General features: G+C 46.3%; 1 protein-coding gene across 5 annotated transcripts in view; it reads right to left on the bottom strand.

The window, feature by feature from the left end:
- The window catches only part of LOC306935183 (LIM and senescent cell antigen-like-containing domain protein 1), a 62222-nt gene that overhangs the window by 11608 nt on the left and 34336 nt on the right, over positions 1–16278 (bottom strand). The window contains exon 1 of one of the 5 annotated variants that reach the window (XM_079518106.1): positions 7627–8177. The exons of 2 other annotated variants lie outside the window; for them this stretch is intronic. In XM_079518106.1, the coding sequence (XP_079374232.1) occupies positions 7627–7832 (206 nt within the window). In that variant the 5' untranslated portion in view covers positions 7833–8177. Of the gene's footprint in view, positions 1–7626; positions 8178–16278 lie in introns of those variants that run through there. 2 more of the 5 variants (XM_079518105.1, XM_079518107.1) reach the window with 2 other exon arrangements.

Below are 16278 nucleotides of genomic sequence, written 5' to 3'. Positions count from 1 at the left end.
TGTAGCTAGGTGTAATGTTAGAGTCCGCAGAAGACATGTAAATATGAAATAAATGCTTAAACATGTAGCTAGGTGTAATGTTAGAGAATGACAGAGAGAGAGACAGAGACACACAGAGAGAGACACAGATATAGAGAGAGAGAGACAGACAGACAGACAGACAGACAGACAGACAGACAGACAGACAGACAGACAGACAGACAGACAGACAGACAGACACAGAGAGACACAGACAGACAGACAGACAGACAGACAGACAGACAGACAGACAGACAGACAGACACAGAGAGACACAGACAGACAGACAGACAGACAGACAGACAGACAGAGTGTGAAAAAGAGTGAGAGAGTGAAAGAGGAGGCAGATCATTCTTTTTATGTCTGCTTTGTTTAAAAGGTCAGAATTCCAAAGAGCGTCCAGGCAACTGTGACACACACACGCATGCACACACGTACGTACATGCGCGCACACACACACACACACACACACACACACACACACACACACACACACACACACACACACACACACACACACACACACACACACACACACACACACACACACACACACACACACACACACACACACACACACACACACACCATGTAAGGTGTTCAGCGTGCGATGCCATCCATCCATACTGACTGCGTTATATCATTGTGTTTGTGCGCGTGTGTGTGCATTCCCCATCAGCCTCTGCTCTGTTGCTACACAACAGCACAACCGTGTGCGTGCACATGCATGCACATGCGTGCGCATGCGCGCGCGCGTGTGTGTGTGTGTGTGTGTGTGTGTGTGTGTGTGTGTGTGTGTGTGTGTGTGTGTGTGTGTGTGTGTTTGCGTGCGTGCGTCTGTTGCGCTCACACAACAGCATCATCACAGTCGGGGGGGGGGGGCAAGGTGACGGCCCTAGTTACTGTAGATGAGTTGTGAAAACTCCTGCATCTGATCATCCATTTATTCCATTAGATTAGACCATAGACCATGTTATGGTTTTATCCGGAATTAAAACATTCGAGGTAAATGAGTTATGTTATAGTTATTTCAAATGTTATAGTTATTACAGCTACTGGCTGTATTCTTCTTGGAAAAATACAAAAATATACTCTATACTAAGGAAAGACTATATAATTGTACTTATATTGACCAATTTAGTAGGCTTTAGTATAGCCTATGTAAGGTTTAGCCTCATCAGATAATCCCCAGTTGTTATTGGTGTTGTTTCACATAAGCGCAGCTCTGTTGTGCTTATCACGTTCCACAGCCTCTGCCTTGACTTCTGTGTGCTGACTGCTGCGGGCCCGGTGTGGGCTAGCCCCTCCCACCCCTCACTGGTGCGGGCCCGGTGTGGGCTAACCCCTCCCACCCCTCACTGGTGCGAAAGTGGGTAGTAAAAAACGGGGACGCGTCCGTGCATGACCTATGAGCAGGACGGTACGCACCACGAACTGTCAATCAAATCCGCGACCGCAAGAGCCTCCATTCTGGGAATGAAGCGATCACAAAGTACACAACACTGGAGCAGTGTGAGGCTGCAGGGAGAACTGGCTCTTCTTCCCTTTGCAAACCACTCACTATCACTATGGACACTTGTTTTACATCCAGCTTTTGGTGGAACGTATTATGGCCTATGGCAGTGGTTCCCAAACCTTTTCATGTCAAGGACCCCCAAATCGACATTTATTAGCCCGCGGACCCCCATTAGAACATATATTCCAGAGACCGGTGATTCTCAACTCGTTTAATTTCAAGGACCCCCAGTTTGACATGAAATTAGTCTACAGACCCCCCATTTAATGACATTGACCCCAATTTATATTGTAAAATCAATGTTAATTCACCGCCACCAGGGGGCGCCAAAAGTCCCAGACCGCCACCATATATCTTTTATTTTATTTTATATATTTATTTATTTTTCAAAAAAAAAAGTCTAAAAAAAAAACTATATATATATATTTTTTTTTACCATGTTATAAAACACGAAAAACACGTCCTTGGCGCTCCAGGACATCATGAAAAAGAAGTTAAATAAGTTCTTGGTGACCATTGAGTTAATTTAACTCTGAGAGTGTACAAATGGTCCATTTGGTTCCATTTGTACACTCTCTGAGTTACAGACCCATTTGGTTCCAAACTATCATTTAGCTGGGGACCCCCTGGAACTCCCTGAAGTACCCCTGGGGGTCCCCGGACCCCACTTTGGGAACCACTAGCCTATGGGATATCATTGTCAACTTATTGTCCTTTTGTTTGGGAGTATGGGCCATGTCCATAAACTTGTGCTCGGGGGTCTGCAATTCACCCTTTGTCAAGTCCCGCCCGTGGTTGTGTCCCTCTTCGCACCCATTGGTTTCCGTTTCGTGGTTGGACAAAAATCCTTTCTCTCCATCCACTACCATGTTTTTCAGTTGCTTCGTATTGATATTCTGGGCATTTTAGTTTTTTCCAAAAATGCTGTTTTAGCAAATTCAACATAAACAAGGCGGAACCAGGACGGAACCAGGAAGAAAGAGCCTGCTGGTTAGTCAGTCAGGGACCAATCAGAAGGCTGACAAATGGTGAATTGGGTGGATTGCAAAAGACAGATGCAAAAAAGTCGGCTAAATACTGTTCTGTCTCAGCTACTATGGACAGTCTGTCTATATCTGGAGGAGGACATGTTTCATTAATCCTTAAGTGGCTTAAAGAAAAAAATAACACCCTGTCTAGTACTGTCAAGTAGTATGTCATCTTTGTTCCTCTGTGTGTTAAGCATGTGCAGCAGTTGAACCGCTCACTTCACACAGGTGTGATTTTCCTCTGTGTGTTAAGCATGTGCAGCAGTTGAACCGCTCACTTCACACAGGTGTGATTTTCCTCTGTGTGTTAAGCATGTGCAGCAGTTGAACCGCTCACTTCACACAGGTGTGATTTTCCTCTGTGTGATAAGCATGTACAGCAGTTGAACCGCTCACTTCACACAGGTGTGATTTTCCTCTGTATGTGTTAAGCATGTGCAGCAGTTAAACCGCTCACTTCACACATGTGTGATTTTCCTCTGTGTGTTAAGCATGTGCAGCAGTTGAACCGCTCACTTCACACAGGTGTGATTTTCCTCTGTGTGATAAGCATGTGCAGCAGTTAAACCGTAAGGTAACTTCTTCTGATCACTGTTTGGGTCTATTGTAGTTAATAATTCAAATGTGCGTCAGTGTGCAGAGGAGTGTTAGGAGCCTGTTGCACTCTCACCACCTTGACACAAGATGCTGCATACCTCCATCTGCGTTTACTCTCTCTCTCTCTCTCATATCACACATGTCTGTCTGTCTGTCTGTCTGTCTGTCTGAAACCCTGCTCATGAACCCACAGCCTGTCTCCAAGAATGCAGGGAGGAAGTGACACATCCCGTGGGCATTTCTACCCCACCTCGCACACGCACGCACATACGCACGCACACGCGCACACACACTGCACGCACACTCCCTAACTCGCCACTACCCTCCCTCGCCCATCCTCAGTCACACAACAGGCCTTATAAGTAGATGTGGAATGGTAAACAGCGACCAGCGTCATGGGCTCGGACCAAACGCAGCTCTGTGACGATGCTCTGAGTCACAGAGAGCTGCAGAAGGCACCTTTTGGTGTTTCAAGCATTATGTTATGCTTTAGCTATTGAAAAATAGCAGATCTACAAGCTCAAGATTTGAGCGCGGCACTCGAAATCTTTGCTTCTGGGGTGTCACTGGAACAACATATTTTCAGATGGTGGTCGGCGGCCAATTACATATAATCTTGGGTGTCCTTGATATGAAAATGTTTGAGAACCACTGACACAGAAACATGGGTTTTTCAGAAAACTGTCATGATTTGTAGAATCGTCCTCTGGTCAAAATGGGTTAAAGTTGTTTTAGTAAAGTTGTTTTCAACCAAGGTTCATGTTTTAGGTTGTTGAGAAAGTAAAAGTTTTTTTAAATCAAGCCTCGCCCTCGTTTTTGCGACACGAGCAACTGCAATACGACCAAACAAACAACGTATGGAAACCATATAGTTACATGATGGAAAGCCAATGAAAAGGTTTCTCTTCCTCCTGACCTGTCTGTCTCTGCCTCTGTGGTCCGTGACACTGTGACCATGCACCTCTGTGGTCCGTGACACTGTGACCATGCACGTTCATGCCGTGGCTGGGGCTGTGAACGCGTAGCCTAAACATTAACGTGAGCTCCCGAGTCCCGACCTAACGTGATATTTGGCCGGAGTCACGGCAAAGTTTAAGTTGACGTTGGAATGATAAATGCCGAAAATTGCGGTGATTCCGTGTTGATAAATGAGGGCCTAAATATGCATTTTCTTCTTATTATTATTTTCTTTTTTTACAAATGTTTATGGCGATTTCTTTATTATTATTTACTAGTCATCCCCAGTGTCTAGACAGGTGTTGTCTGTCTGTGTGTTTGTGTCCTAATTAAAGTAATCCTACAAACAGCTGCAAAGCCAGTCTGCTAACTTATTACCTCCACTAATCTGGAACCATGCTGTTCCCATGAGGATCTGATCCTTTTGGTTGTTTTGTTTTTACTTTCTAATTGTTTCCACCCAGGTCCTGCTGATGGGCCATAGTCTCTACTGAAGTAGCCTCGGTCCCAGCCATACGCATCTGGTGCGAAGAGAAAAGCCTTGGTAACAAACAACCTAACGCAGAGACGCTATCGGCGGTAAATGGTCAATTTATATAGCGCCTTTATCCAAGGCGCTTTACAGAGATTGTGCATTACATTCACCCATTCACACACACATTCATACACCGATGGCAGCGGAAACCATGCAAGGCACCAACCAGCACATCGAGAGCAATTAGGGGTTCAGTGTCTTGCTCAAGGACACTTCGACTGACTCTGGGGGAGCCCGGGTTCGAACTGGCAACCTCACGGTTACCATCCAGCCACTCTACCCCTGAGCCACCGCCGCCCAACCTAATGCAGACAACAACCTAACGCAGAGACTCATTTGGAGTGAATGTCGGCCGATCACCGGCGACGGAGCATCTCGAAACCCAGTCAGCTCAGTGCGGCAGATTTATAGGCTTTGATAGTCTCCTGAACTTGAACGCAGCTATTTTGCACTGAACAAATTTGTTTCGAAATCCATGTCGTATACACCGCATCTCCACTAGCTAAAGAGTGCTGGGGTTGCGCCCTGAAAATAGCTGATCTACAAGCTCTCAACGCGTCTGCGCTCTGCAGACTCTGTACACTTGCAGTATACGCTTTGTACAACAGCGTATATTCTGTTGTAAGGCTTAAGTAGTTGAAGTATAGTCTCACTATTTACAATCAACTTAAAATACCAAAGTGATTGTGATATTGTTTTTGTGTACTCTGTGTACTAGTCTGTGTACAAGTCTGTGTACTCTGTGTACTCTGGCGGTCATCATTTTTTGACCGTGGTCGAGATCATAGATTTCACAACGCCACGCCAGACCTCCCGGTCCTTCATTGCTATTCCCAGTTCCTGCTTACTGAAGCATGTGTCCCTAGCGATGACATTAGGGAACGACAGTTTTCTACCTCTGGTCTGCTTTGAGGCTGCAGGACTCCAGAGAAGAAGGGAAGATATAACCTCATTGTCAGCTCTGTAGCAGTGGCCGGCAAACTGTACTTCTTCTGGATCGGACTAGTGAAGAAACACGGGGAAGGTTGCCGTATATTAGAGAAGTCGATGGGTGACTCTTCCAAGAGAGATTTAGCTTGAAGGCGGTGTAAGTGCCATCCAGCCGATTCTCTAATTTCTTTGAAAGTTTCCATGTCTCGGAGCCATAGAGGAGATTCGGCTCGACGGTCGGATTAATTATTTTTTACTTTGAACCATGACTTACTAAGCTGGGACGACCAGATCTCATGTATGTCACTGCAGGCTGACCCGGCCAGACCCTTCAACACACACACACACACACACACACACACACACACACACACACACACACACACACACACACACACACACACACACACACACACACACACACACACACACACACACACACACACACACACACACACACACACACACACACACACACACACACACACACACACACACACACACACCACCCCCCCCCCCCCCCCCCTCTCGCAGACATACTTGGCATGCCAGTTGGCATATTTCTCTCTGAATAACGAGTGCCCGCCTGGCACTAAAATAGCATCACTTCATATCCTTGCGGCCTCGCTGGGCCTAGCGGTCCGGTGTGCTAGATAAACACAGCACCTCCTGGGACGGCTGGGAGAGTGTGTGTGTGTGTGTGTGTGTGTGTGTGTGTGTGTGTGTGTGTGTGTGTGTGTGTGTGTGTGAGACCAGATTTGACTGAGGGGCTGCCATCGTGTAGCCTCCAGTTTTTCAGCAGCGACGGAAAACAGAATGTATAGATTTTTTTCCCAAAATGAGTTATTAGCACAGGCAGTAACTAGAGCATGTCTGATATAAATATCAGAGCTGAAATCAACATGTAACTATGAAATAAATGCTTAAACATGTAACTAGGTGTAATGTTAGAGTCCACAGAAGACATGTAAATATGAAATAAATGCTTAAACATGTAGCTATAGGTGTAATGTTAGAGACCACAGAAGACATGTAAATATGTAATAAATGCTTAAACATGTAGCTATAGGTGTAATGTTAGAGTCACTCCACAGAAGACATGTAAATATGAAATAAATGCTTAAACATGTAGCTATAGGTGTAATGTTAGAGTCCACAGAAGACATTTAAACATTAAATAAATGCTTAAACATGTAGCTAGGTGTAATGTTAGAGTCCACAGAAGCGAACCTTTTTTCTCAACTCGCTGTTTCTCTGCAAGACATTACTCTATAAGCCATATCTCCAAAACTGGTCGGTCAAACTGAACAACCAACATGTCAATTTGAAGCTGTGATTCCCTGCTTTCACATGACATGAAAAGAAATGGTCACATTTCGACGTTCGTCGTCCTAGAAATACGAGGAAATGACAGAGGGAGAAATCAACTTTTAACGACCACCCGACAAGAGGGCACCCACAGCTGGTGTTGATAAAGGGGTAGGGGTTAGGGGATGATATTGTGATGTTATCACTGTCATTTCGATTGGCACCTTTTTGACCTGGGCCTCGATTGAGCCTTTTGAGATACCAAAAAATACCCAGGGAAGACATATTTCAATATTCTAACCACACTTCGGGGTCTATTAGAGTAATGTTAACTCCATAGACACATGCAAGACACCTGGGGGTCTATTAGAGTAATGTTAACTCCATAGATACATACAAGACACCTGGGGGTCTATTAGAGTAATGTTAACTCCATAGACACATACACAACACCTGGGGGTCTATTAGAGTAATGTTAACTCCATATAGACACATACAAAACACCTGGGGGTCAACACACCCTGGGGGGTCCCTGGAACAACATATTTTCAAATGGGGGTCGGCGGCCAATTAGATATAATTTTGGGGGTCCTTGACATGAAATATTGAGAACCACCGACATAGAAACTTGAGGTTTTTCAGACAACCGCCAGGATTTAGAAGACATTTTCTTAAATGTCGACATCAGGCCTAATAAATGTGTTAATGTCGACGTCCAGGCCGTGTGCTGTACTTACAACTTTGCGTAGAAGTCACAGAACTCCTTGTAAACCTTCACGTCGCTCTTCCGCCGCTGCGACTTGGAGACGGGCACCTCGTCCCCCTCCCCCCCTCCCCCGTTCAACTCCCCGTGACGACCGTGAGGATGGTACGGCGTGTCTGGCTCCGGGGCCTCCGCATCCTCGGGGATGGAGGGGGGCAGCGCACGCCCGTTGACCTCCATCGACTCAGACGCTGCTTTAGTTTATATACTTCCAAACGAGATAGTTATGCTCCTCGTCTCCTCGTCCCTCCCAACACCAGACAGACCTCCCCGGCACTGGCTGAAAAACTAAAGAGTCCAAATAGATCCTTATGGTCTGTGTGGTGGTGATAGTTCCTTTATGTCCTAAGCAGAGCGATAGCAGGTCTGTGTGTGTGTGTGTGTGTGTGTGTGTGTGTGTGTGTGTGTGTGTGTGTGTGTGTGTGTGTGTGTGTGTGTGTGTGTGTGTGTGTGTCCGTGGAAAGGGAGAGAGGAGCTGTGTTCCACACACAGCTTTACCCGAAGACTGACTCCTGCACTGGGAATCACCGTGAGTTCCTCTCTCTCTCTCTCTCCTCTCTCTCTCTCTCACACACACCCACCTCCCTCCCTGTTCTCACATTTAGTCCTCACTTTCCTATACGCGCTCTCTCTCTCTCTCTCTCTCTCTCTCTCTCTCTCTCTCTCTCTCTCTCTGTCACACATGTCTGTCTATTTCTGGGAGGTTACTCAGATTAAAGTGACCACCCTGACGCCTGCCTGACCGACCCTGGGAGCCACACAGAGGTCAACGTGCTGCTGGACAGACGGACAGACACAGCCCGCACGCACGCACGCACGCAAACTTGCAAGGCTCTGATTTGTGAGGATGGGATGTTTTCACTTAAGATCAAGCCATCTTAGCAGTCTGCGTTTGTGCAGGGTGTGTGTGTGTTTGAAGCCAGCTCTCAGCTCTCTGGGAGATCTGACAGCGTGGCTCCAGTTTGGGGTGTTGTGGGAGTGTGTGGATACTGACACACACACACACACACACACACACACACACACACACACACACACACACACACACACACACACACACACACACACACACACACACACACACACACACACACACACACACACACACACACACACACACACACACACACACACACACACACACACACACACACACACACACACACACACACACACACACACACACACACACACACACACACACACACACACACACACAGTTTCTAAATGTGTCTTTTTCTAGATCTGTTATTTTGCAAGTTAAGTATAAAATAGGGCGAACGAAATGCTTTGTAATATTAATGCAAATCTAGAAAGTTACTTAACAAATGTTTTTGAACAGTTTTAGTGGAGTTCTACTGTTAGACTGATGATAGGTTCTTGGTTTACTGATGATCTTAGATGACTAAGATGTATTTTTTAATGTATTACCATTACTGTAAATCGCTCTGGATTAAGAGCATCTGATAAAGGCCTACATTGTAAAGTATACTTTGGTACTTTCCGCCGCTGAAAGCTGGAGTGCTTCTCGTTCATATTATCATGTCTCCACTTCTCCACAGAGTAAACAAACACATGAGGAACAACATGTCAGCCTACAGATCGCTGCAACCACGCAGACACGTCACAGCTGACAGACAGACAGACAGACGGACACACAGACACATCCCAGCTGAGAGACAGACGGACACACAGACACGTCCCAGCTGAGAGACAGACGGACACACAGACACGTCCCAGCTGAGAGACAGACGGACACACAGACACGTCCCAGCTGAGAGACAGACGGACACGGAGACACATCCCGGCTGACACACAGACAATCACGCAGACACATACCGCTGAATGACAGATGGACACACAGACACATCCCAGCTGACAGACAGACAGACACACAGACACGTCCCAGATGACAGACAGACGGACACGCAGACACATCCCAGCTGACAGATGAACGCGCTACAATCACTGAGGCCCCTTTTCTACCAACATAACTTTGGTTCTAGAACTGGTTCCTTTTCTACCAACATAACTTTGGTTCTAGAACTGGTTCCTTTTCTACCAACATAACTTTGGTTCTAGAACTGGTTCCTTTTCTACCAACAAAACTTTGGTTCTAGAACTGGTTCCTTTTCTACCAACATAACTTTGGTTCTAGAACTGGTTCCTTTTCTACCAACAGAACTTTGGTTCTAGAACTGGTTCCTTTTCTACCAACATAACTTTGGTTCTAGAATTGGTTCCTTTTCTACCAACAGAACTTTGGTTCTAGAACTGGTTCCTTTTACACCCTAAAGAACTGGTTCTGTTCTACATTCTTGGAACCTTATCGGTGCTTTCACAGAACGGGCGGCAATTTTGTTTTGTTTTGGTTCCAGTTCTGAAGCAGTTCATTCTCAGTGGAAACGCTCTGAACTGGTTCAATATTAAAGCAGGGAGAAAAAAAAGAAATAAGTGAACCGGTTCAACTCTGGTGGAAAAGGAAGACCCATCCCAGATGAGCGACAGATGGACGTGCACAGTGGTGGGGAAAAGTACTCACATGTTTTACATAAGTAAATGTACCAATAATACTGCAATATAGAACTATACTCTATTACAAGTAAAAGTACTCATTGCACAGAATGTCCCATGTCACAAGTTCTCGAATGCACACAAATCTTTTTGAAAATAGCAGATCTACAAGCCCACAATGCGTCGCGGTAGATCGGCTATTTTCAAATGACCGAAATGCATATAGGGCTGAAGTGGTTAATGCTACTTTTGCAATAATATTCATAATCTATAAAGTAACTAGTAACTAAAGTTTTCAAATTATTGTAGTGGAGTAAAAAGTACAATGTCCGCCTCTGAGATGTAGTGGAGTAGAAGTAGAAGTACTGGAAAATGGAAATACTCAGGAGGTAAAATACAAGTACCTGAACAGAGATGCAGGACCTGCCATGTTGAATTGATTTGAAGTGTTTTCAACGCTTCAAAAGTGATGCAATCCGTCTCTGTGTGTGTGTGTGTGTGTGTGTGTGTGTGTGTGTGTGTGTGTGTGTGTGTGTGTGTGTGTGTGTGTGTGTGTGTGTGTGTGTGTGTGTGTGTGTGTGTGTGTGTGTGTGTGTGTGTGTGTGTGTCATGTGGAGCCAATTAATTAAAACAGTTTTATATGAGTCAGGCTGATTTTTAGAGTCATGTTGGGGTTAAGGTTAGGCTAGTCTCACCCTAACTATTCCACAATCTCCTGGATGTTATATAGAGTCTGGAACTACACCTCCTGAATGCTATATAGAGTCTGGAACTACACCTCCTGAATGCTATATAGAGTCTGGAACTACACCTCCTGAATGTTATATAGAGTCTGGAACTACACCTCCTGAATGTTATATAGAGTCTGGAACTACACCTCCTGAATGCTATATAGAGTCTGGAACTACACCTCCTGAATGCTATATAGAGTCTGGAACTACACCTCCTGAATGCTATATAGAGTCTGGAAATACACCTCCTGAATGTTATATAGAGTCTGGAACTACACCTCCTGAATGCTACATAGAGTCTGGAACTACACCTCCTGAATGCTACATACAGTCTGGAACTACACCTCCTGAATGCTATATAGAGTCTGGAACTACACCTCCTGAATGCTACATAGAGTCTGGAACTACACCTCCTGAATGCTACATAGAGTCTGGAACTACACCTCCTGAATGCTACATAGAGTCTGGAACTACACCTCCTGAAAGATATTGAACCAATCGAATGTTGTAACACTTGTGACAAATCCTATTAACTCCATTGGACTGCTAACTCCACCGCCTCTCCCCCTCTCAAACTGTCTGCTAAAGCAACTAACTCCACCACCTCTCCCCCTCTCAAACTGTCTGCTAAAGCAACCAACTCCACCGCCACTCCCCCCTCAAACTGTCTGCTAAAGCAGCTAACTCCACCGCCTCTCCCCCTCTCAAACTGTCTGCTAAAGCAGCTAACTCCACCACCTCTCCCCCCTCAAACTGTCTGCTAAAGCAGCTAACTCCACCGCCTCTCCCCCTCTCAAACTGTCTGCTAAAGCAGCTAACTCCACCACCTCTCTCCCCTCAAACTGTCTGCTAAAGCAACCAACTCCACCGCCACTCCCCCCTCAAACTGTCTGCTAAAGCAGCTAACTCCACCGCCTCTCCCCCTCTCAAACTGTCTGCTAAAGCAGCTAACTCCACCACCTCTCCCCCCTCAAACTGTCTGCTAAAGCAGCTAACTCCACCGCCTCTCCCCCTCTCAAACTGTCTGCTAAAGCAGCTAACTCCACCACCTCTCCCCCTCTCAAACTGTCTGCTAAAGCAGCTAACTCCACCGCCTCTCCCCCTCTCAAACTGTCTGCTAAAGCAGCTAACTCCACCACCTCCCCCCCCCCCTCAAACTGTCTGCTAAAGCAACTAACTCCAACGCCTCTCCCCCTCTCAAACTGCCTGCTAAAGCAGCTAACTCCACCACCCCTCCCCCCCTCAAACTGTCTGCTAAAGCAGCTAACTCCACCACCTCTCCCCCCTCTCAAACTGTCTGCTAAAGAAGCTAACTCCAACGCCTCTCCCCCTCTCAAACTGTCTGCTAAAGCAGCTAACTCCACCACCACTCCCCCCCTCAAACTGTCTGCTAAAGCAGCTAACTCCACCACCTCTCCCCCCCTCAAACTGTCTGCTAAAGCAGCTAACTCCACCACCTCTCCCCCCCCTCAAACTGTCTGCTAAAGCAACTAACTCCACCCCCCCTCAAACTGTCTGCTAAAGCAACTAACTCCACTGCCTCTCCCCCTCTCATGCAAGTAACACCAACTTTGATGAGGCTGTATTGCTTTGTTTTCAAAAACATAAGGTTTTCTTAATTTCCTGAAAAAACATATACTGTATTTTTCATTACCTGAAAAATGAAGATTTGGGAGTTAGGTGGTACCGACAGCAGAGATATGCTTAGATGGTTTAGGTTTATATTAGGAATAAGTTGTGTGACTGTACAGACGAAACAGAAGTGGGCAGGAGGCTTCACTTCCGCTGTATGGCTTACTCATGATCAGCTATTGTTGGCTTTATGCTTCAGATTAGAAATAAAATTGCAAAAATATTTGAATACTGACGTTCATAAAATGTTCTCACAAGCCCAGTATAACACAAATGTGTGTGTGTGTGTGTGTGTGTGTGTGTGTGTGTGTGTGTGTGTGTGTGTGTGTGTGTGTGTGTGTGTGTGTGTGTGTCGCTGTCTCACTGCATGACTCCATCATTCCACAAATAGATGCCCAGCTTGCCCTTAACTCCAAACTAGGTGCTGGCAGCTGCTGGCCTGAGAGTGTGTGTGTATGTGTATGTGTATGTGTGTGTGTGTGTGTGTGTGTGTGTGTGTGTGTGTGTGTGTGTGTGTGCACGCACTTAGTTACTTTACACCAACTACGTTGTAAATCGCTTGTAAGCGCTTGTAAATCGGCTATTTTTGGCCCGAGAGGTTTAGTGTGGAGTTAAAAGAAATAAGGAAGGGACCAAGTATAGAGCCCTGGGGTACACCCGGGCCGCTGAAAGTGGATAGTAAGCACTACGATGACAGTGGAACAAATTCCATTTGTTCCACTGTCATTGTCACTGTTGTTGTGAAACTGAAGCCGTGGAATTCCCTGGCAGGATTCTTCCATGTTCTCTCCCAACAGCAACAGGAAGTGAGGTCGTTGGGATTCTAAAACATGGGCTGTGATATCATCTCTCTCTACCAGTGGCTCGTCGCCATGTTGGCTTGTGGCGGACATTTTTGTCAACATTCCATTTGTGCCACGGCCATAACAACATGAGTGGACGTCTAGACCAGGGTTCTCAACCCGTGGGTCGCGACCCCTCGGGGGGGTCGCCAAATTATTTTAGGGGGTCCCCAAATTATTAAAAAAAAAAAAAAAAAAGATTTATTTTTAAATTTTATTTTCACGATTTTTTAAAAATAGCAGACCTACAAGCTCGTAGCGCGCCACTCGGTGGCGCGCTATGAGCTTGTAGATCTGCTATTTTTTCAATAGCTAAATTATAAACAATGCTTAAAACACCAAAAGGGGTTCCCGCCCAAAATGGTTTAAGGTTATTGTAGCAGTCAATTTATATTGGGGGTCGGGGGGGGGGGGGGGGCTGGGCGGGGGTCCCGAGACATTGCCCAAAGCATTTCCGGGGGTCCCCGGCCAAAAACGTTGAGAACCCCTGGTCTAGACGATAATATTACCAGAAACACATACAGATCAATCTGAATGGCCACAACAGGTCTGTAACTCTGAGAGCGTTCAAATGGAACCAAATGGACCCGAGGGTCCTTGCAAATAAAACAATTGGACTAGTTAGTCCAGTTGGACATTAGTTGGACTCCTAATGTGCCATAGAGTCATAATAAATAATTGTCATACATATTCTGAAGAAGACCTGGAGACTTGACATCCACTAATATGATCAAAATAAGAACATTATTATAATGGTGTGTGAAACAGAAAGTCTAAAATGTTGCCACGGGCATGACCAAGTCTTTGCCACGGTCCGTGTGCGGACATGTTGGTGACGCCTGCTCTCTGCTAAAAACAACTCCTGTACGCTGGCTGTGTGTCTGCGTGGGTCTGCATGTGTCTGCGTGTGTATGCGTGTGTCTGCGTGTGAACGAGGGAGTTTCCACAGGGAACCGTCCTCTATAGCAGGGAGGGAGTTCCACAGGGAACCGTCCTCTATAACAGGGAGGGAGTTCACAGGGAACCGTCCTCTATAGCAGGGAGGGAGTTCCACAGGGAACCGTCCTCTATAGCAGGGAGGGAGTTCCACAGGGAACCGTCCTCTATAACAGGGGAGTTCCACAGGGAACGTCCTCTATAGCAGGGAGGAGTTCCACAGGGAACCGTCCTCTATAGCAGGGAGGGAGTTCCACAGGGAACCGTCCTCTATAGCAGGGATGGAGTTCCACAGGGAACCGTCCTCTATAGCAGGGATGGAGTTCCACAGGGAACCGTCCTCTATAACAGGGATGGAGTTCCACAGGGAACCGTCCTCTATAACAGGGATGGAGTTCCACAGGGAACCGTCCTCTATAACAGGGATGGAGTTCCACAGGGAACCGTCCTCTATAGCAGGGATGGAGTTCCACAGGGAACCGTCCTCTATAGCAGGGATGGAGTTCCACAGGGAACCGTCCTCTATAGCAGGGAATGGAGTTCCACAGGGAACCGTCCTCTATAGCAGGGATGGAGTTCCACAGGGAACCGTCCTCTGACTCACTGCCATGGGGGAACTACTGTTGAGTGACACGAGGACAAAGGGAGAGAGAGAGAGAGAGCCTCTCTCTCTCTCAGGAAGGAAACAGGAAGAAACACACGCTAAGTGTTCACTCTGTTTACACTCCTCTGACGCGTGCGTGCGTGTGTGTGTGCGTGCGTGCGTGCGTGCGTGCGTGCGTGCGAGAGAGGCCACTAACATGCAACATTTTGCATTACTGCTAGGAATCTCTGAACGTAGGCCTACTTCCCATGTCTTGAGAAGCGCTCATCTGAAAGGACCACTAAAGGGGGGCCCTCAAGGGCGTATCAGCGCTTGTAAATCGGGCTCTTTTTGGCCGAGAGGTTTAGTGTGTAGTTAAAAGAAATACGGATGGGACCAAGTATAGAGCCCTGGGGTACACCCGGTCCGCTGAAAGTGGATATAGTAGGCCTATTGTGGAATCCCCCCCGAACAAACAAACAAACAAACAAACAAATGCACTACGATGACGGTGGAACAAATGGAGTGCTGTTGTTGTGAAACTGAAGCCGTGGAATTCCCTGCAGGATTTTTCCATGTGTCCTTTCTCTCCCAACAGCAACAGGAAGTGAGGTCGTTGGATTCTAAACATGGGCTGTGATGTCATCATCTCTCTCTACCAGTGGCTCGTCGTCATGTTGGCTTGTGGTGGACATTTTTGTCAACATTCCATTTTTGCCACGGACACAACATCATGAGTGGACGGGGGTTCCGGGGGGTCACCTCGAGGGGGTTCCAGGGGGTCCCCAACATCAAAAAGAGTTTGATGTTTGAGAACCACTGCGTTTGGTAAGCTAAGGGCTAGCGGCCTGCCAGCATGAAGCTCTTTTTTTGTCCATCAGGTTCTATTCCTGACTCCAGTGTCAGCCGACACCTCCACAGGACAACAGGTGGCTGAGGATCTCTGTCCTTCTTACACCACTGTTGATTTCATCTACTGTCTGTCTGTCTGTCTGTAGGGGCACGCATTAAAATTAATTAATTCACAAAACTAGCGTCATTTGTATTGTTGACCTATTTCTACCATATAGAGTAGCTTGGTTCAACTTTGACCTCTCTGTCAAATGGAACTATAGGTGTTAATGTTTCACCTACACCCACAAGCCAATACTGCCACCTAGTGGCTGAAACAGCACAATGGTTCTTAAAGGAGAATTCCATTGCCAGAAGGCTTTCTTGTAGTTTCTTTGTAGTTGTTACGTCCCCACCAAAGGTGTTATTTTGTGCAAAAGTGCATTATTGTCTATTTCCCCTACCATAAGCCTATTTTCAGCATGCAACCAAGTGTAAAATACTTATACTGGATCACTTGTCCACTAGTCCCTTCCTAACATTTTAGTCTAGTTTTT

This window comes from Electrona antarctica (genome assembly GCF_951216825.1).
Source record: "Electrona antarctica genome assembly, chromosome: 13".
Classification (NCBI taxonomy): domain Eukaryota; kingdom Metazoa; phylum Chordata; class Actinopteri; order Myctophiformes; family Myctophidae; genus Electrona; species Electrona antarctica.
Note: the sequence above shows the minus strand (reverse complement) of the source record. Positions and strands in the feature narration are given on the sequence as shown.